Below are 22,085 nucleotides of genomic sequence, written 5' to 3'. Positions count from 1 at the left end.
CCGGGGAGCTGCGCAAGTGGGTCAGCTTGGGTTCCAGGCCAGTTATGTATACAGTACACCCTCTGCAGTCCATTGATAACCCTTCTTCCTTCTGCCCAGAGGACCTTGTTAGTCCTTGCCAGGCTGTAAAAACTGGCAAGGCAAGTGGGACAGACCAAGCGTTTGTTTTCTGGTCATTCAGGCCTCTGTCCTGCCTGCACCTTTGGCCTCCTTTTGATCAAGGTTGCCCGCACCGGATGCAGTGTGTTTGTGTGTGTGCGCGAGTGGCATCTAAACTTTCTCTAGGTGTCGGTTTTAAGGACAGTTTACCTGACATTTTGGGTAGCGCTTTTGAGTTTCCAAAACTGGTTCGCATGCCTTCATCGTCTCACTGGATTTCCTCAGGTTAAAAGGAGGGTTCCTCTTTCATAGCAAAAAATTTAAAAAGCTCAGAGCTGGCTCTAAGCAGGTTGGCTAGCTTTGCAGGACTACTGAGTGGAAGAACAGGGAACTGGGACTTGGGTCCCTTAGTCCGAAGACTTCCGGTGCCCACGCAGACTTTATAATGTCTCACTGATGACCCCGAGAAGCTTACTGGGTAATGGAACAGTCTGTGATCCCTGTTCTTATCTCGTTTACAGAAAAAAGTTGGTGAGCCGGGTGGTGGTGGCACACACCTTTAGTCCCATTGCTTGGGAGGCAGAGGCAGGTGGATCTCACGAGTTTGAGGTCAGCCTGGTTTAGAGAGTTCCAGGACAGCCAAAGCCACACAGCCAAACCCTGTCCCCAAAACAAAACAACCAAAAACAAAACAAAAACCAAATATCGCTGGTCCTTAAGTCCCCAGGTCTGAGGTTACTAGAGAAATACAGCCTGGCCTTGGTTGTAAACCGCATGCAAGTAGCTGGCATCCCCCCCCCCCGCCCTAAGTCCCCTTTGGCAGCACCTCTCTCTGGGCATGATGCCCATCCCACCCCAGTTCCTACTTGGAGGAGTGCTTTTTCACCCTTTAAAAACTCACTCTGTGAGTGAGTGTTTTGCCTTTGTTATGTATGTGCACCACGTGTGGGCCTGGTGTCTGTAGAGGTTCCCACCTCTGGGTATGGATCTCCTGAGGCAGGGATAGCCACCATGCGATTGAAGTGGGGTCCTGTGCAAGAGCAAAAAGTGCTCTTCAGGAAGCAATGACTCCAGGCCCAGAGGAAAAATATGGCATTAGCCTAACAGCTGAATGGCTGTCACTTTTGCTATGTTCCCCTTGGGAACTGGCAACAGTGGGGAGGGGAGGTGATTTTCAAATGTTTCAACCTTGGGAGGTGCAGTAACAGGAGCCTGTGAAGGAGGGAGAATGGGACAAATTAGAGGATTTCCCCCCACCGCAGTGGTTCTCAGCCTGTGGGTCGAGGGCCCTTTGTGGGATCGACAGACCCTTTCACAGGGGTCACATATCAGATGTCCTCCAAATCAGATATTTACATTACAATTCGTACAGTTACCAAGTAACAATGAAATGGTTGGGGAGGTCACCACAACATGAAGAACTGTATTAAAGGGTTACAGCCTTAGGAAGGTTGAGAATCCTTGCTCTAGGGCTTGCGAGAAACAAAGGGGCTTTGACGGACTGTCAGGATTCTTGTTTTCAGAAGGCAGCTTACTTGTGTCATGCCTAGGAATGTTTTACATGCCTCTCTCCTAACTCCATCTGTTTAGAGTACATATTCAGATGAAGGGCCAATTGAGCTCTTTGTTTATGCTACTGCTTAAATGCAGCAAGTTTTTTTTTTTTTTTCCTTTTAATGTTCTTCTTCATAGTAAGTTATGCATGCCCATGGTGTGTGTGGACATTTCAAGACTGAGAGCTGAGAACTCTGTCCTGCCCGGAAGGATTACATGTTACACTAGAGGCCATTCGGGAGGTCACTGCTTGACCAAGGCCATGGTCTCTGAAGCTTTACAACACTCTGAGCTGTCAGGGAAGCATTTTGCTTGTCACTCTTTTTTGTTTGTTTGAGACAGAGTCTCACTATGTAGCCCTGGCTGTCCTGGGACTCCCTCCCGTAGACCAGGCTGGCCTCAGACTCAGAGATCTGCCTGTCTCTGCTGGGATTAAAGGCGCGCACCGCCAGTACTGCCCCGATTGCTCGTCATTCTTGTTCTATCTTTAGTATTAGTTAAGGTCATGAATTGTATGAAAAATATATAATTTAATTCTCAAATAACAACTTTGTTTCTCTTTTTCCTAAGACACATCGTCAAAGGAATCAAAAGCTAATATGTATTTTGTAGCACACAGAGAACACAACGTTCTGAAATGAAGGTAAAGAAACCACCCTTGTATAAAAATCCACATTATCCCAGAGAGGAGAAAAAGGAGGCAGAGAGAGTAAGCCTACAGGAAACCAGCAAAACGTCAGGGGACAGTTGCTCCCATTTTGTTGAATGTGTGTCTGTCTCACACAGTCGTCCCCTGGGTCAAGGTGGGCTCGCTCAGCTTAACAAACGACAATGCAGAGATAACTAGATGGCACTCAGTCCAGCAACGCAGGAGGGCCAAAGACAAGCTGTGGAGAGCTCTGTTCCCAGATTCCCAGCCATCACGGGGTGGGGGCATCCTGTGAGACCTCTCTCACGCACGTATTGGAAAATGGTTCACTTTTCCAGAGTTTATCTTTTCTTCCCTCCAAGGGGTTGAGTGGAGTTCATTTGGAATAGGCTGCCGGATGCGTTTCACTCTTCCTTCCACAATTTGAGTTTCTCTTAGAAATTCAAATGTAGGTCATAAGTCACTTGGTGGATGGAGCAGCCATTCAGCAGAAATGGCTTAGGCTTCCCTTGTACAGCATCGTGAAAAATACTTTAATAAATACAGTCACACCCTCATTTGTCCATGCCAGTCCAGCCCCTGGCATGGCCAAGATGGTTCAGAATACCCTTGGGTATCCTTTTGTGGTCATGGAACTCAGCTTCCAGGGCACTGGCTGGGCAGGGACTGGGCACAGTCTTGGGTGGCTGCTGCGACGTACCAGTGAGTCCTTCCAGGGAGTAGGGCCCCAGTCACCGTGGGCAAAGGTGGCTTTTCTCAGCTGCCCTGTGACAACTGGGTTTCACATTTCCTGAAACTAGATCTGTGGAAGGAGTCCCTGAGATTAAGGAGAGAAAGAGAACACAGAAGGATTGATTAGCCTTTTAAAGAGAGGTGTGGGAGGAAATGATCCAGAAAGATACTGGTCCTGGGGAACTTAGTAAACAAAAAAAAGGATCCCGAGACCTATTCATATTGTATACATGCACGCACATACGCACACGCACGCACGCACATACACCAGCTGGTACAAGGGCAGTAAGAAGAAGCTGGAAGAGGTCAGGGGAAAGCTTGCTGAATGCAAACCACAGACTGGCTGGAGGCCTGATGCCAGGCTCCTGTCCACCCTGGGCTCTCTGCTTTCTGCCAAGAGCAGCTGAGCAAGCAGGATTTGTGGTGCCCCCATGACCTCGGATGCCCGGGAGGAGGCTACATGGCTCCTTCTTACCTCTTTTGACTGTCAACTCTGATTATGGGCTTGTAGAGCTCGGGGATTTTTCGCTCGATCATGGGCCGGAGGCTGTCCCTCAGTCGGTTGTAGTTCTTCTTCAGCTCCTGCTGGTACTCCCGCTGCTCTGCTGTGATGAGCCGCCTGTTCTTCTCTACAGCCTCCCCACACCTGAGGGGGAGAGAGGGTTTCCGTGCTCAGTGTTTGGATTTTAGTGACTTGGAGAACAGTGACAGGGAGACAGCTTGAGTACCTCTGCTACTGTCTGCCTCTAAAAGGTTTCCTCAAGCACTGGCTGTCAGCTGATGGGCTCTGGGGATGTGACTGGATCGTGGGGCTTTGGAGTGCATCCGTGGACCAGTCCATAGATAGGGTCATAATCTGATGGGTCGCTGGGGAAAGTAGGAAGTAGCACCCGGAGAAGGGAAGGAGTCCTTAAAGAAATGACCTTGGAAGTACACCTTGTCTGCAGCCTCATCACTCCTTTTCCTTTACTTCCTGGTCACCATGAGATGAAGAGGCTCCTCAAAAAGATGTTTCCACCATGATGTTCTGCCTTCTTGCAGGCCGAAGTAGCAGAACCAAATGATCATAGAACTGAGACCCCAGAAACTGTGAGCCTAATAAATCTTTACCCCTGGCAACTGGTTTGTTTTTGTTTTTCCCTTTTGGTCACTATAATGTGAAATTTACAATCAAAACCTCTAACACGCGCACACATGTGTGAGTGTGTGTGTGTTAGTATGGTGTATGTAAACATGTATGATACGCATATGTCTCTGCTAGCACTCGGAGGTAAAGAGGACATGGGATAGCCTCCTCTGTGACTATCCACTGTCTCCCTTTGAGCAAGGCCTCTTCTTGGGTCTGGAGCTTATGATTTTTGCCTTGCCAGCACAGCACAGCTTAGCTGTCTAGTCTTCCCTCATGCTCAGAGCTGGGCTCACAGGAAGGGGTAGGGCCATGCCCTGCTTGTTCCAGCAGTGCTGGGGTCTGAACTCTGTGCAGCAAGTGTGCTTACCCGCTGGCCCCTTGCTGCGGCCCCACAAAAAGTGTTTTTAAGCCTGGTGGCCTGTCAGGTTCCCCTGTAGAGCTTGGGAGAGGCAGACTGTTAGGCCCTGCTTAAGATACATGAGTCAGCCAGAACTACGGGGGTCTACCTAAACCTCGGCATTCAACTTAGAGCCTTGAAGAAAGCTAACATACTTGGACAAATGGGCTTAGAAAAATGCTGCTCAGAGAGGTGGAATATAGACTTGCTATCAGTATAAGGCCTTTAAAGGGGAAGCTGCCTTGTGAAATTGAAATCTGAGGCTTGTGCCACACACGTCACATCTCCAAGTCATTAGATTAACAACCACTCCTGGTTGTTTAAGTCCTGAGGCATCAAGGACCTATAGAAAGTTGCACCAGACACACACTGTCTTAGGGAACATGACCACCCACACAAGGAGCAATTTTGCCTAAGATGAGCTCATGAGAAAAATGTTGGAGGTTGGTCTGATGTGTGTTACTGGCCCTCAAGATCTGATTACACCTATCCTTGTTTTGTAAACTTGCCTAAGACATACCTGATTGGTTGATTAAATGGGCTATATCTGGGCAGGGTAGAGTGGGGTAGATGTGGCTAGGGTTCCCCGGCTTGGACAGGACAGGAGAATCATGGGAGACAGACAGATGGGAAGAGAGGAGGAAGGAGGTCACTATGATGGGTTAGTGTGGAGAAAAAACCATGTGGGCCAAGAAGAAGGACTCCAGTAATGGTGTGGAAAGGCCCAGATAAAGAATAAAAGCAAGTATTCAAAAGATTATGGATGAAAGATAGTTCAGATGAGGAGGGTTAAGGCGGGTGGCACTGGATGGGGCTGGGAGATGGATGGTGAGGTTATTGAACCAGCGTAGGTGAAATATCTGCCTGGCTCAAGGTAAATGAGGCAATTATAAAATCTAACAGGTGTCTGTGTCTTATTTGTGATAGCAGGTTATATAATACTGCCGTAATAATCTTAGGGCTGATAAAAAACATTATATAGCCTAACACTCGTTCTTTTAACATTTACTACAACAGAGAAACTATAAGTCAAAACTTATATACGCAAAAAAAGTGAGGAAACTGCTCTGCAAGAATGAGAGAAAAGCCGTAAGCCAGGTGTGGTGCACACCTTTAATCCTAGCAACTGGGAGGCAGAGGCAGGCAGATCTCCAGGAGTTGGAGGGCAGCCAGGTCCACACAGAGAGACCATATCCCCCCCCCCAAAGAGAAAAGGAATTAGAGATAACAGAACAAAGTAAGGTGAAAACAAACAAACAAACAAACAAACAACAACAACAACAAAAAACCCAAACAAGAATAAGAGTAGCAAGAGAATCTAGTATCAAGACAACGTATCAAACAGCAACAAAGTATAGGAAAAAGAAAAACAGTCCTACAAAAGAATTAAACAGAACTTTTAGAGATAAAATGTGGTCACAGAGAAAACCCTCCATATGCAGGTTAAGTTAGATACAATTGGAGAACTAATGATAATGGCTGATAATTGCCCAGAGCTGAAAACAGGGCTAATTCCCCTACTGAAAAGATGATAGCTCACTCCACTGTGGTGAAATTGCAGAGCATTAACACAAAGAAAACTGCTCAAACCCTGTCATTATCTGACTCTGGGGACCAAAAGAATCCAGATAACCTGCTCTAATTCAGTCTCAGCCCCAGAAATCCTCCCATCCATAACTATTCCTCTAGTCACAGGGCATGAGCACAGAGAGCATGTTCAAGGGAGGGGGAGGGATGAGTTAGAACAAGCTCTCACTGCACCAAAGTTTAGCTTTCTTGTTATAATGTCATTACAGGTGAGATGAGGAAGGTCAAAGGGCTGTGTGTGTGTGTGTGTGTGTGTGTGTGTGTGTGTCTGCATGTAGCTCTCAAGAGTTCTTAGAACTTCACTTAGGCATCCTTAGTGTGTCACGGGAGACCCAAGGTGACAAAGGTCATCCATTGTTAACTTGATTTCGAGAAGCCTCATGCCATTTCACGCTGTTTCCCCTGAAAGTATCCAGATCTGTTTCCACCTACACCATACACACTGAGTAAGTTCCTTTTCTGACCCAGTCCTCCTAAAAACCCACTTCAAAACCACCCACCCTCCACACCTTGCTGTCTGACTCAGCCAGCATAGGCAGCAGAAATGGCAGGGGCAGGAGTCAAACACTTCCTGTAACAGGTGCCTTGAATATGGCTATCTCCGGTTCAAATATAGGGGGTCAAGTTTAAGCCACTGAATCTTTCTAAAAATTATTTTTTATTTTATTTTACTTGGCCTTTTAAAAATTACTTATTTTTAAGCGTGTATGTGTGTATGTGCGCACACACATGACTGCGAGTGCCTGAAGAGGCCAGAGGTGTTGGATGTCCCTGGAGCTGGAGTTGCAGGCAGTTGTGAGCCACCTAATGTGGGTGCAGGGAACCAAACTCAGGTTCTTTGAGAAAACAACAACAACAACAACAACAGACAGTTAACTGTTGAACCATCTTTCCAGCCCCCTAAATCACTTAAGCCAGAGGAAAACATTAGGATTTTTCTTGAGTCAGGGTCTCTTACTGAACCTGGAGCTAGGCTGGTGGCCAGCAAACCCCAGCCTCTCTCTTGTGTCCTATGCTGGGGTCACAGGGGCAGGCATGGCAACATCTGGCTTTTTCTGTGGGTACCAGGGATTTGAACTCACATCCTCATGACTACATAATATGGGCTCTTACCTACTGAGCTATCTCCCAAGACCCAAGTCTCTGCAGGCATGAGACCAATCAGATAAGCAAGAGAAAATACGGAAACACCTGCAGTGCCTATGATGGTCTAGTGAGTCCAGGAGAGGAGGAAGGAGACATGTGTGGCATTTGTCTGTCTGGGTATTTAAACCTTTCAGGCATTTCCTCTTAGGAGAAGGCAGAGAAGACTTTGTCCTTGCTTGGCAGCCATCCTCAGAGTACCAGGAGGCTAGGAATGCTGACTGCTGCATGCCAGGCTGCCAGGCCTTCTGGCTAGGTCTGATCAGCGGCAGCTGAGTCAGAAGCCACTGTCCTGGGGCAGGAGAAGCAACTACAGACTTGGCCCAGGCTGTGTCCACAGGGCTGTCTTCACAGGAAGGCAGGCAGGGGTTACTTTAGAGCTCTGGGTTAGGTAGCAGCCTCCCGGGGAAGCTGAGGAGATGGAGCCCACTGAAGCAGAGGGCCACGCCTGTTTTCCAGTGGAGTCGCCTCTGCCACCTGAAAGCAGAGAACCCACCAGTGCAAGGCACCTGACACTGTTCTTTGTATTCTCAAATAGGGGCAGCTTCCTCACTAGACTTGGAAGCATCAAGCAAGTAGAGGAGGGAAGCTTCAGTCACTGCTTGCTTTGAGGGGAACTTACGTGTCCTAACACTCGTTTTAAATGTACGGTTTGGTGAGCTACCATTTCTGACCAGTGTGGAATGAAGTGGAGGGGAAGTTAACTGTGGCTGTGTCACACATGTGGTAGTGGCTGGCAGTGTTGTTTTATCTATGGTCTTCCTGCGTGGGGGGGAGGTGTCACGTTTCCACACAGGTGGTCCAAAGTGTGTGCTGGATGAGGTGGCAAGCTGCCAGGGACAGCTGGTTCAAAATGGCTTTGGGCACACTTGTGTTCTTGAAGACAGGAAGGCAAAGGACAACAGGGATGGTATGGGGAATTTAGGTTGGGGGTGCTGGTGTAAACAGGAGGCAGGGAGCTGAGGCAGCTTCTGCCCAAAGGCTGGTGCTCCCATTCAGTAGCACAAGGGCTCATCAATATTGCAGGATCTGGAGCCAGGCATCTGTAATTCCAGCACTTGGGACGTTGAGTCAGGGGGACTGCACGTGATAGGTCAACCTGGGGCTATGGGGTGAGACCCCTGCCTTAAAACAACTACAAAACAAACAAACAACAACTACAAAACAAACAAACAAACAAACAAAAACTAAGAAAACATAACCCTAAACCAACCATCCAACCAACCAAAAGGCAGGGTCTTGGGCCCTACTCCAGGTTTACTGAATCTGCGTTTGATTTGACAAACCTGGTTTCCCAAGGATATTACTACTAGAGGGTGTTTGCTATGCTTCCTTGACTGGTCTTAAACTCACTGTGTCCATCAGCGCTGACCCCAACCTCACAACAATTCTCCTGCCTCAACTTCCTGAGAATAGCATTTGAAAAGGACTCGACTTTGAGTAACTCTAAAGATTCTGACTGTAGTTTCGGGAGGCCTGGAGCTAGTCCGGAACAATGCCTGGCAGGGACTGGCTAGGGCGCGTCATCTATGTGGAGTCTTGGGGAGGACCCGCTGACGGAATTGAGCAGTCCAGCAGAGGAAGCTGATGTGAACCCTGAAAGTGCTTCTTTGCTCCACAAATTTCCCTTCTGTTTAAAATCTACCCAGACCTAATGTGGCTCTGCTCCTTCTCTGCCCGGCCTGGTCTTGAGCTGGCCATGGACTCCCAGGAAGCAGCAGCGCTGGCATTCCTGACTCTGAGTCTTACAGCCACACCCATCCTCCTGGCACTCTAGATGACCATTCAAGACAAACAGTAGGTGGTATTTTCCCATAAAGCCTATCCTAGCCCACAATGGACCTGCCCTTCGGATCTGCAACATTCTTAGAGTTCTCAGTACTTGCTGCACTGTGTGCGTTGCTACTTAGTAATGCAATGCTACATCCTGTCCCCAGGGGCACAGGGATGCCCAGACTTAATATCCAGAGACAACACTCACTACACACTCATGGGCTCTGTGAGGTTCAGCAAGGCCTGTCCACTGCCAACTTTGAATTTCAACCATAATGATTTTTTGTTTGTTTGTTTTCAAGACATGGTTTCTCTGTGTAACAGCCTTGGCTGTCCTGGAACTCTCTTTGTAAACCAGGCTGGCTTCCAACTCAAAGAGATATGTCTGCCTCTGCCTCCTGAGTACAGCTCAACCATAATGAATTTTAAATGAAAAGACATGGGAAAAGTCCTTCTAAATAATTATCCAAGGTTTTAAACCTTTTGCTACAAAAATATCTACTATTTAGCTGGACATGGTAGCATACACCTTTAATCCCAAAACTCCAGAGCAAGAGAATCTCTAAATTCAAGGATAGATGTTCAACATAAGGTGTTTCAGGCTAGTCAGGGTTACATAGTGAGGTACTGTCTCAGAAAGAAAAAAACAGAGAGAGAGAGGGAGAGGAGAGAGGAAGGAAGACAATAAAACAAAAGCAAATAAACAAAATACTATGGAGCAAAGAAAATGTACCTTGTGTGTAATGGCATGATTACTATCAGAAAGGAAATTAAATATACCAACATTAATAGTTGCAATCTATTGTATATACCCATTTCCAAGCACCTGTGTATCATTGCAGGAAGATGTGTTTTCTCCACATAGCGAAGATAGGCATTTCTCCAGAAAGCTTACGATGACAGCAGCATTCTACTGGGTTTTACTAAATGGGGCAAATGAACTTTTGGTTTCTTTTCTCTCTGTCTGTCCTGCAAGACTATTTCTCTACTCACATGCTGAACCAAGGTTCTGGATGTGAAGGCAACTGGTACACGGCTTCTGACATTCTTCTCTCTTGCAAGTGAAGCAGCCTCATACCCTACCTCATCATTCTTTTAGGGCCCCTGGAGGCCTGAGGTACCTATCTGGTTGCAGAGATCACAGGCCCTGCCCTGAGAGCCAATTTCTGTCTAGGCTGAACCAGATGCCCTCGAAGCCAGTTGCACAGAAGTCAGTAGCTCAGGTGGAGCTGGCCTTGAGCAAGGCTGTATCTTTTTTTTGCAAAATCCTTGCTTTAGACCTTTCCTTTTTCTATCCAATTAAGGCGACATCTAGTTTTGGGTTTCTAAAGTAAGTCACTATACAGTTTGCAGAACTACACACTATTAATGCAAACAGCTTTGACTTAATGTGTCAGTCAGTACCAGCCCAGACAGAAGCAAGGATGGCCAAGATCCAGAAGACCTGCTGCAACTCTGCTCTGCTGCCAACTGGCTGTGTGGTCATCAGTAAATTTATCTCCCATCTCCAAACATCCCATGCCTGTAAAGTGAAGATGATGATGATATCTGTCTGACATGACTGTGAGGCGCAGTGCAAAGGCAGCCATGAAGCCTTCTGCACATGAAGCATTAGTTTCTTAGTGGTAGTATAAGCACTGTTGTTGCTCTAGTGCCCTGTGTGTGTGTCTGTGCACGTTTGTGCACGTTTGTGCATGTGTTTGTACACGTTTGTGTCTGTGTTCGTCTTTGTGTGTGTGTGCCTGAGGGTTGACCTATCACTTGCAGTCCCCCTCACAGGCATCTGTCAGGGTTCTTAAACCAGAGCCTGTGATCCAGTAGTTCTGAGTGGCCTGGCACACGTCTGTATTTGTTTTTGTAGTGGTGAGGTGGCACCCACGGCTTCATACACACTGGGTAAACACTCCAGCGCTGAGCAGTGTGTGCCCACACTGCTGTGCTCCAACGTCCACCACCTCCCTTCTTACCGCATTATGAACTCCTTGAAGCATAACCTCAGCTTGTTGTGATGTCGGTAGAGCTTTGGGTCAGCTGGAATTTCAGCCAAGAACACTTGGGCCACCTCCAGCGGTCCCTGATGGAGAAAGCGAAACACGATACGGATATGGGAATGAAAGTTAAATTACTTAGGAGACAGAGAATGTCGGGAGTGCACCTAGTTTGAACATTTAATTCCGTAGTTTGTTTCACTAAAACAAAAAGCCTAGGGAGATCTTGAGTTTCTTAGGAAACTGATTTCTGGGGAGGACTTGGAGTTTTGGGCGAATACTGACTGGCCTAAGTGCATCTGCTCAATCACATGCTAACCCTACAGCTTTCCCTTTGTACCGCAAGGTAAGGCGACAGCAGCCCAGGCTGAGCACTGTGAGTGGCTCGTCTAGAGCAAGGGCTACCTTTATCTGACCAATCATATTTGCTTAGCTGGTGGCCCCGGTGGAAGAAACAATTCTGTGTAAGCCCTGGTTTTAGCCTGGGAAATTGACAGGCCGTCTGTGGCCTGTGGTCCTGACAGTAAATGGTTTCTATTGTCTTCATAGGATGGGGACTCACACAAGCAAAGGCATCCTAATGTTTTTCTAGTCTTGGACATACAACAGTCTTTCTCCTGTCTGCTATCTCTGAGCCCTTGATTTTGATTGGACTTAGAACTCCTGCAGAGGATCCTCAGATAGAGAAGATGCAGGCTGGGAAGGACAATGGTTGTTGAGTCTTTGGGTGTGGCGGTGTGAAGAGCCAACATCAAGGGGCCCACTAGACAAAAAGTACTAACTAGGCTTGTACATCTCTCCATCAGAGACAGGCTTAGCTCCATGCCGAACTCAGGTGTGATGGTTATAATGGGAATGAAAACACCAATCTTCTCAGAGTGACCTGAGACCCTAGCCCCAGGTCAACCCTGGCTGGTAAGGCCCTTGCTATGCTGGGAATACCTGGTACCTAATAAAGAAGACAGAAGGTTTGGGCCTTTTCTTATCTGCATACACACATCCTTATATTAGTCCAAAGCTCTGCATATAGCTCTGTATACTAGACACAAGGCAGTTCTCAACAGGACTCTAGTCCCGGGTCACACTGCCAGCTCTGGTCCCAAATTGGAGACTCTGAGAAAATGGTATTCCTTAAATACAGTCCACTCACTCCTTTCTAGTATTTCCTTACTGCATGTGGACTGCATGTGGACTGACTCCTCATCAGCTCCTAAGAAGGGTGCAGACCTCATGAACAGAAGATTAAGTCCTGGCCAAGCTGCCATCAGCGGCCCTGCTTACCTGATTCACAGTGGCTCCCACAGAGCCTTGCAGTACCATCTGCAGCATCTTTGCATCAGGGGGCTCCTGGTGAGTGGCCACTGCTAACTGCAGCGTCTTCTTCTTCATATCTTCAATGGCAACTTCAATTGGAGTCAAAACAAACTGAAGAGAAGACAACACTATAGTGAGGTCATGGCCTCCCTCACAGTCCCTGGCAAACCTGGAGCTCTGTCAGGAAGGCCGCCTGGATTTGAAGAAGCAGCTAAGGAGAAATTTCCAGGATACTTCGGAATAATCTGAACAGGTTGTGTAGAGAGATAGGCGTCACATTTCTTGGGTACCTACATGCTCAGTACCCGTACGCGTGTTTAAATTCAGCTGTCATTTCCACTTTATAGTAAAAGGGAAACTGGTAAGATCAAGCAAGTAACACAAAATGTAGTAAGTATTAAAGGTACAAATTTGGTCGTAATTATATATTCAAAGCCCGAGTTCTTTCCACACGGTTAGGTTTCATTTTTATTGAACATGTTGAAAGGGGGAAGTGCAGCAGCCAAGGTTTTCTTTCCCAGCATCACATAAGCTTTGGGCATCATTTGTGCCTGTTCCACCACACCCTGATGGTGACCCCTAGTGAAGACAGTTTCTACATGACTGATCTAGTTGCTAAGTTCTGGTTTGGGGTCCTTCCTGAATGTGACAGGTCAACTCGTGTTTTCCCCAAGTTCACACATTAAAGCCATAATCTCCAGGAGCTCAGAAGGTAGCCAAACTAAACTGAGTTTATTAGGGCAGACCTAAAGTCATATAATTGATGTCCTTAGGAGATGAGGAAATACGGACACAGATGTGGATATAGGACAAATGGTATGACACTAGGAGATGTCCTTCAATGAGGCCAGGAGACAGGCCTGGGACAGACTCCCTCAGCCCTCACAGGAACCAGCCAGCCAGTCCCCTGAACTTGAACCTCCCAGCCTCTAGAACTGTTAGAACTTTAACCCTGAGACAATATGTTTCTGTTCTTTACACCATCCAGTCTGGGGCACTTTGTTACATAGCCCGGGCAATGAAAACCATGCAGTAATTCTAGGGAACTGCATACAGCTCTAAGGACGCTTTTATAGACAATGTACCTCTGTATTGTGTCTAGAATACGTTAGTGTTTAAAAGTCCAAAACAGTAAGCACCACACGGGATGCCTTCTAAACACTTTTGTATTGGCAGTCGCCAGGGCAGGCTCCTCTATCCTTTGTGAATCCTCCTCCCTGAGGAAGCTGCGTCACTCAACGGTGGTGTAGTTGGCTGCTCTCCAGCCAGTCAGCCCATGCAGCTCCTGCCCATGAAGAGAATGGTTGCAAGTCCTCGCCTTGCTCACTGACTTGATTGGGCCTGCTATTCTTGTTATTTTAATGAATTACTTATAACTGATGAACTAAGGGTGTGGAAAGAAAGAGCTGTTTCTATGAAGAGCAAGCGGAATGCCTGGGCAAGATGTCATGAAAGTGAGTTGCTATAAAAATTCCTGTCATATTAGGTATGTGCAAGACAACTTAGGAGAAGCTGTGGGCTAGGCTTGCCAAGATCCAGAAGCCAACTGCTCACACGTCAGTTAACAAGATTTTTAAGGCCTCATTCCGCAACACAGACAACAAACTGAAAACTGGGTGTGGTTTATATAGGAAAGACAATGATGAGTTGAGACCAGACAAGTCATGAATCAGAGAAGGCTACGGTCCAGTATAAAGGGCTGGAATCTAAGTTAACATGTAAGGATTTTAAGGAGAAATGGAATGTTTGTGTTATACATAATTCTGTGGTTTGAGAGATCTTCTCGGTAGACTCTATTAAAATGGGCTAAAGTCTTCCAAAGTACGTAAGGTCTTTCTTGCCAATGTTTTTATTAAGAAGTAGGAGCCAAGTACCTCATGCACAGCCACAGGAGGAATCTGGTGCCAGAAGTAGGTTGGTGCCCTGGCTGCATCTGTGCCCTTCCCACATAAGGCACCAGCTCAGGGGGCAGCTTGTCTGTGACTCCCTCTCTAGTAATTTACAATATGACAGTGCCTGAAGCGCCTTCAGGCCTTTGGGTACTTTTGTTTTTATTTTTCTACAGAAGGATGGGTGTAGTTCAGGCATGAGACCCTGAATTCAGTACCTGGAGAAAAACACTGGATAAAATATTTAAAATTTAAGTACAGGCATTCATCTCTCCAGAGAAAGTTGGTTCTGGGAGCCATTCTCTCTAACTGTACTGAAATCTGAGGATGCTCAGATTTTTTAATATGAAATAGAACCATAGCATCATGTCCTGGGGCCTGGTCTCCAACAGAAACCTCTGACATAACAACTGGATGAAACTCTCAGCCAACTGATGATAGGAGGCACGGTATGATGTGTAGACGATGGGGCCCCGCTGGGTGATGGAGGGCCATGGGAGCATAACCTCGAGGCTGTGTTTTAACTTGGACCCTTCCTGGTCACTGTAATGTGTCCTGAACAGCTCTGCCATGCCTGCTTCACCACAATGGACAGGACCTCAGAAACTGTGAGCTACAAAGCATCTTCCCCTAGTTGTTTCCATCAGGTATTCGGTCACAGCAGTGAAGACACTCTACGGTGTAGTGGCAAAGCCTGTGTAGACAGTTGCTTTACCAGATTCTTTGTGTTTGTTTTTGAGACAGGGTTTCTCTGTGTAGCCCTGGCTGTCCTGGAACTCTGTAGACCAGGCTGGCTTCAAACTCAAGATATCCACCTGCCTCTGCCTCCTAAGTTCTGGGATAGAAGGTATGCACCACCACGCCTGGCAACAGTTCCCTTTCTATCTGCTCAGGAGAGTTTATCTATAAGTGAGGTCTTGTCTATATCCTTTAAAGGGAAAATGACAAGGAGAAAAATTCATACAAATTCTTTATAAATGTAAAATTTCCCTTCATTCATAGTTAGTTGATTCCATGGATACAGAAGCCTAAGAATATGAAGGGACAATTGTATAAACATGTAAATTTATAATTAAAATGGAAACACTGTAATTAAATATAGAAATAACTTTAAAGAGCTAAATATTTAATATGAAATACTTGTTTTGGAAGGTATAAATAACTGAATGGGAGCAGTTGGCCCCAGGAGAGTCAAAGAAGAGCTTCGGGATAGTATTTCATGGATATCTGTGTGCAGGCTAGACGGATGCCTACCGCTAAGCTACATCTCCAGCCCTTGGTTTATTCAGACAGGATCTTGCCTAATAGTTTAGGTTGCCTTAGACTTGCCCCAGGATCTCTCAAACTCAACATGCTCCTGTCTCAGCCTCTGGGATGTTGGGATTATAGCATGCACTCCCAGGTCTGCTGCAGGCTTGTTGGGTCTTATTATATAGTCCTGGTTGGCTTGGAACTTGTTAGGTAGCTATGGCTGGCCTTGAACCCATGGCCATCCACCTGCCCTGTCTCCTCAGTGCTGGTATTAAAGGCGTGTGTCCCTGAGTCCAGCCCTTCTCCTCACTTTCTTCCCTTCCTTTCTTTTATTTCTTCAAGTTTCCCTTCTGCCTCATGAGGTAGAGCTGGTGTGTGGGTCTGGAAGATCACCCAGGCCCACATTTTCAGAGGTGGCCACTCTGTCAGGGTGCATTACCTCCTCTTTCTGGATGACGCGGATCCTGGTCTTGATGTAGGGGAAGGCGTGCATGGTGGTGAGCACTGTGTTCCTGCGATGTTGCTCGTGCAGCTCTCCCCGAGGCCTCCCCTCCAGGGTGAAGGGGGTGGTGTACATGAACCTCCGAAGGTTGAAATTCTTCTCGAAGTAGGTCACCCTGTCTTTCATCTCATACTCATCAAAGTAAGGCTCCACAAAAGTGATCTGTATGTAGGCCTGGGGGAAGAGGTGAGGAGAAGGGAAGAGATAAGCCATTCAGCCAAAGAGATGCATGGCGCCTTGGAAGGGCATGCTGGGACAGAGCTCAACACTGCTTTCCAGTCTGGAAAACCACCAATGCCACACTCCTCAGGCCACAATTCAGAATGCTGCACCCCAGGCAGAGAGGCCCTTGAGGCTGTGGAAAGGAACAGGTTTAGGGGAAGAGTCAGGTCCATCTGCTGCCCCCTCTGGCACAGCAAAGTCATCACCCAACTGCTGTTCCAAGGAGGCAGCTCTTCCTTTGCTGAGTTTCCATGATGAGGACCTGCTAGGATGTGTTTGCTAGGACGGAGCAGCTGGAATGTTAAAATGAGCACCAGGAATGCACGACTACTCTATCAGCCAAAGCGCCCTATGCAGCTAAATGAGACCCACACAAGAAGCCTACGCCCACACGTGTACCCAAGTGTTTGTGTGGGTCTTAGACTGGCTGTACTTATTGCTGTCTTGATGCAGAGCAGCTGGGATCATCCGCATGAAGGAGGAGGGTAGGCCATGGAGGCCCTTTCCATGCCCATGCCCACTCCTCCTCCACTGCTTGCCACTCCCCCACTCCCCTGACCCTTTGCAGAAGGGGAGCAGTTTCCTTGGAGGGGCAGCTGCCTGTAAACTGTGTAGAGGATTTCCTGGCAGTGGAGCTGACTGTTGAGTACCCATGCTCTGTAATAACAGTAATAAACTTGCTGATTCACCAGGTTAGACTTGGACAGAATCCTGTCTTTGATCTGTTGTTATCCTCTCTATATGAAGTGAACAGAAACAGACTCCTCAGGAAAGTCACATAATACTAAGAGACCTGAAAAGCAGTAATCAGCCCTAAGTGGGCTATGGTATAGAGCACTGGTTCTCAACCTGTGGGGCCTGACCCGTGTGTGTGTGTGTGTGTGTGTGTGTGTGTGTGTGTGTGTGTGTTCGAATGGCCCTTTCACAGGGGTCGTGCCTCAGATCCTGCATATCAGATAGTTATATTATGACTCCTAACAGTGGTAGGCTTACAATTATTAAGTAGCAACATAAATAATTTTGTGCTTGTGCTCGGGGGACACCACAACTGTATTAAAGGGTGGCAGCACTGGGAAAGCTGAGGACCACTGAGCTAGAGCAACACTGTTCACATTAAACAACGAGAAGGTGCCCAGATGTCCCTGCAGTGGAGAGAATAAGCAAAGTGTGGCCCATCAACATGATGAATACACTACTCAGCATGAAAAGGAAGGAACTATTTCAACGCGGTGAATCATAGATGAGGTATGCTGAGAGGCAAGCTTCAAAGGGTTGCATGTTTCCACAGATACACCCTCCAGAAAGGCCAAGCTACACAGATTTGGAGAATACAGCTCAGCTTGGTGACCACCAAGGGCTGAGTGAAAGTAGAGAGTGGTACAAAAGAGACTGGGGAAACGCTTCAGAGTGACAGGATGGTTTTGAACCTTGACTGTAAAGGTAGTGGTTTATGTGCATGTATCAAAATGCATCAAACTACACACCAGTGAATTACAGAGAGAGAGAGAAAGAGAGAGAAAGAGAGAGAAAGAGAGAGAGAGAGACAGAGACAGAGAGAGAAGAGAGAAAAAGAAAGAGAGAGAGGGAGGGTGCTTATTAATAAAGAAGGGTTCTTTAAAAACACAAGGAAGAGGAATTAAAAGGAGCAGTCAATGCAGGCTGGGACACCCACCCAGAGAGGAAGAAGGGTGGGTTACTGACCTCACACTGTAAATCATCTTTAGAATAATGAAATCTGGGTGTGATTCTGGGTTAGTATTCTTATTCCAAACTCACAACCTACCCTGGGAATTTTAAGATGGGAAAGGGCCTGGTGTTGGGAAGATCACTTGGGCTGTGCTCAGATCACTGTGGGCATACAGCCAGTCCTATCTTCCAAGGACTCCAAACATTTCTGTTCAGGGCTTATCATGACTGCTTTCAAGCCTCTGCTGGGGAATGTCTCTCAAGTGAGTGTTCTGACAAATGTAGAAAAGCTCGTATTTGGCCAACTCCTCCCTATCAGGATCATCTTTCTGCAATTCTGGAAGCCCGAACTCAGGGACTCACATGGAGAGGGCACAGAACCTGCCCTTCCCCCTGACCGTGCACTCTGTGTATCCATTACTGTAAAGCCACAGTCAGAACTGCGGTACTGCTCTCAGTCCCTGAGCTCATCCTGGTGAATTATCTAGGTGTCATGAGAACTCCCAAATGTGTAGCCAGCTAGAAGTGTGGGTGGTCTGAGAAGTGCGGGAGCCCCAACTAAGGCTCATGTTTGAAACAAGGGCAGTCTTGAACTTGTAAAGTCCCATGCTACATGGGAACTGTCAGCATCAGAACTGCACAGCGCTATCAGCTCAGGGTGGGATGGAAGTGAGAAAACTGCAGCCTATGCTCCTCATCCTTCCTCCATTACCACAGCAATCCTGCACGTGGACAGAAGGAATGCCTGCAACCTAAAGAATGATGCCACTACGTACTGTCGGGCAGACGCTGTTGTATTTTCACACACACACACACACACACACACACACACACACACATTGTGTGTGTTTGTATTTTCCACATGTGTGCATGCATCCCTGGAGGCCAGAGTAAGGAGCTGGATACCACACATCTGGAGTTACAGACTATTGTGCGCCTCCTGATATGGGTGAGGGGAACCAAACTTGGCTCCTTTGGGATAGCAGAAAGTGCTCTTAACTGCTGAACTGCTTTAACTGCTGAGAGGTGTCTCCAGGCCCCAGAAGTTGGGATTTTAAGATGTAATTTAAGGAGAAAGTTTAAACATTTACAGAAATGCACTAATGAGCCGTAATGATTAAGAAGAATGTGGGTGGGAATTGGAACTCGTTAGAGTATCGGCTCTGCCGTTAGGATCATCTTGGAAAGTTGTTCAATTGTTCTAAGATTCAACTTTCTTATCTATAAAATAGAAACAGCCAAAGCTACTTCTAAGGGCTGTAGGAGGATGACAAGAAATGATTTAAATAAACATACAGCTGGTGTGTAGCCAGCCTGAGCTACATAGCAAGAACATGTCTCAAAAAATCTAAACGGGCTGAGGGAATGCCTCCGGGTAAATTACTTTCTGTGTAGGCATGAAAACCTGAATTCAGGTCCCCTGCACCCACAAAAAAGCCAAGTGTGGTTCTGTACTGCACATGTGCATCCCTGGTGCAAGGGGTACTGGGGGGGGGTAGAGACAGGTAGATCCTTCTGCTTACTGGCCAAGCGGGCAACTGCAGGCAGAAAAAAATAAGGCTCTTGTGATGCTAACCTGTAGCTTCCACATGTGGGCATGTGTAGGAGAGTGCACCTGCATACATGAGCATACAACCCACTCACTACTAACTAAACTAAACTAAACTAGACTAAACTAAACTAAATTAAACCAGGTTGCACTGGAAGGACTGGGAGAGTCCAGACCCACACTGTTATTTTGCACTTTCAGGGTAGAGTCTGATGTCTGTTTTTTACTGTATTCTCTCCATACCTTGTTAGGATCCAACTTGGTTTTATCCACGGGAGCTGAGTCTTTTATCACTTCCACAAACTCTGCACCAAAACACTGGCCATAAAATCCCTAGGGAAGAGAGGTTCAGGATATAAGGTTCATTTCGAAAGCATGCGATTCTTTGGAACGAGCACAAGGCAGGATTTGTTGATTATTGATGGTCCCTCCGAGCTAAGAAGCAAATGTAAGCACTTCCTGAGACGGAAATAAAAGTATAAGGAAGTTCAGCACACTCAGGTACTTATGCGTCCCCACAGTACAGATGCATGATCTCAAATTCAGCCAACCTCATCTTATTCTGGGGGCGGCTCCATGGGTAGGGCCCTGTTTACTTCTTGCATTTTGTACCCTGGAAATTTGTAGGTTGCCAGGTTCCCCATAACATGGCATGGAGACAAGAAACATGCTTCTAATTTTAAGCAGAGGACACAGAACTAGGGGGTTAAGAACCGGGGCCAATGGTTAGTTTTCTTTGTCATGCAGTGAATGACTTGGGCAAGCTGCCCACCCTGACTAGGCCACAGCCTCTCAGTGTTGAGTCCTCTTGCCTTATTTGGCAGGACTGAACAGTACAAGGAACAACTGGACAACACACGTTTTTAAGCTTTAAGTGGGGACACAGCCAAAGTGATAGCACGGCAGCATAAGCAGGGGTTGTTGGTTAGAAGTCAGCTCTTCACAGGCCCCTGGTGTCTCAGCCAGAGAAGGCTCTTAGGTTTGTTCCTCTCATTTTCTGCTTGTGTTTTCCCGACTTTTCGCTATGCTTTGTTCCTTTGCTTTGTTCTTTGAGAATTTACTACTGTTTTCTGCTTCTTAGTGTAGCTGCCAGGCTGGAGCTGGGGTTGGCTGTAGCTACTTTCAGTTGCTTTGTATGTGAGTGGGATATGTTATTTGGAGATGACCCTCATTCTCCATTGGGGGGTGGAGAGAATGAGTCTGTAATTTGGTCAGATTGGTTCAAAATCGAGATGAAAACCTTCAGGTAAAAAAGCAACATGCCAATGCCTGTTGGTACATACGGGTGATGTGTGGAAGGGGCTGTAAGTAAGCCTGGATGCTGACTGAATTTTATACAGTCTTGAAAATCACTAGTCAAGATTTAAGTTTTAAGCTTTGTAAAACACACATAGCATTCAAGAGAAAAATGCTCAAATCTCATGGTATTCACAATCTTGCCTACTACCTTCATACTACAAATTCAAGGTAGAAAATTTTTACAGAGGTCAGCAATGAGCACTTTTTTTATATGGGTGACATATTCTACCTTGTTTTGGGGGAATGTACAAGGTCAAGCACACAGTATCACTTTCTCACCTCTAGTCTGTGTGAGATCTCAGGAAGCTTTGTAATTGCGGGCTCCTTGTACACAAATTCCTGCTCCTCCAAATCCCCAAATTTGGATCCATAGAAACCAACTCGGAAGTAAGTTCCAAACATCCTCTTGTGGTCCTGTCACAGGAGAAGAGAGTTCTCTTTAGCTGTGTTGCTGCCAGTGATCGTCTGGGCTAAGAGGACTGGTTATTGGGCTGCAAACCTTTCATTCCCACAGCTGACATTAAGAGAAACCTGGCTGTTAAGCAGATTTAGTATTCACATAACAAACCACAGAAACAATACAAAATAAATTCCACGAGAGACCTCTGGGGCTTCATTTAACTCAATCGGTAAAATTCTCACATTTCCTAGCTCTAAAGCAACCCAACCTGCCGCACTGTGCTGCCGGCCCTTCCTTGTCTGATGGAGAGTTACAGCAATGATGAGCTCAGGGGGAATCTGGAGCCAGGGAGATAGTGGCGCATCACTAGTGCAGGGCGACCTGACAGTAGGTAACAGAACCTGGATGGGCCAGGCTCACCCCCGCCTACCTTACTGATGATGTTGTCAAAGGCCTTCTGCAGCTTGTCGTGAGTAGAGGTCAGCTTCCGGAAATCTCTATGTGCTTCCAGGATGGGGATGACCAGCTTGTAGACTTCATTAACCGTCTCGTACAAGCCTCCCTGGGAAGGAGGAGACTATTTAATGCGCTGGGAATTTCAGGAGAGGAACTGGACTTAATTATGCAGACAGCGTAAGGGAGGGCGTCTCCGTGCTTTACGGGACCCATGCCTGTCTCCATCTTTGGAGACCAGGCACACTGCTAAGTGGTCCTATATGGTGATACTAACTACTGAGGCACCTGTCACCAACTGAAAACTGGGGAGGCATTAAGGGGCTTGGAGACATGGGCTTATGCCTTTTGAGCTTATCAGAGGTTCTCCTCTGGCCAAACGCAGAGCCTCAAGGGAGCTTATGGGATTCTAAACAATTGATTTTTTTAAGATTTCAGAAAATAAAGTTATATGGGTGGTGTGTGTGTG

General features: G+C 46.8%; 1 protein-coding gene across 3 annotated transcripts in view; it reads right to left on the bottom strand.

Moving 5' to 3' along the window:
• Positions 1–2,163: 2,163 nt before the first annotated feature.
• Positions 2,164–22,085, bottom strand: part of Dock8 (dedicator of cytokinesis 8) — a 203,293-nt gene continuing 183,371 nt past the window's right edge. For all 3 annotated transcript variants that reach the window (XM_021627643.2, XM_060387841.1, XM_021627649.2), the window contains 8 exons: positions 21,594–21,725; positions 21,043–21,177; positions 19,708–19,797; positions 15,945–16,181; positions 12,333–12,476; positions 11,031–11,137; positions 3,510–3,680; positions 2,164–3,119 (listed from right to left, as the gene is read on the bottom strand). In XM_021627643.2, the coding sequence (XP_021483318.1) occupies positions 3,059–3,119; positions 3,510–3,680; positions 11,031–11,137; positions 12,333–12,476; positions 15,945–16,181; positions 19,708–19,797; positions 21,043–21,177; positions 21,594–21,725 (1,077 nt within the window). In that variant the 3' untranslated portion in view covers positions 2,164–3,058. The remainder of the gene's footprint in view (positions 3,120–3,509; positions 3,681–11,030; positions 11,138–12,332; positions 12,477–15,944; positions 16,182–19,707; positions 19,798–21,042; positions 21,178–21,593; positions 21,726–22,085) is intronic.

Source organism: Meriones unguiculatus, chromosome 1 (assembly GCF_030254825.1).
Source record: "Meriones unguiculatus strain TT.TT164.6M chromosome 1, Bangor_MerUng_6.1, whole genome shotgun sequence".
NCBI lineage: Eukaryota > Metazoa > Chordata > Mammalia > Rodentia > Muridae > Meriones > Meriones unguiculatus.
Note: the sequence above shows the minus strand (reverse complement) of the source record. Positions and strands in the feature narration are given on the sequence as shown.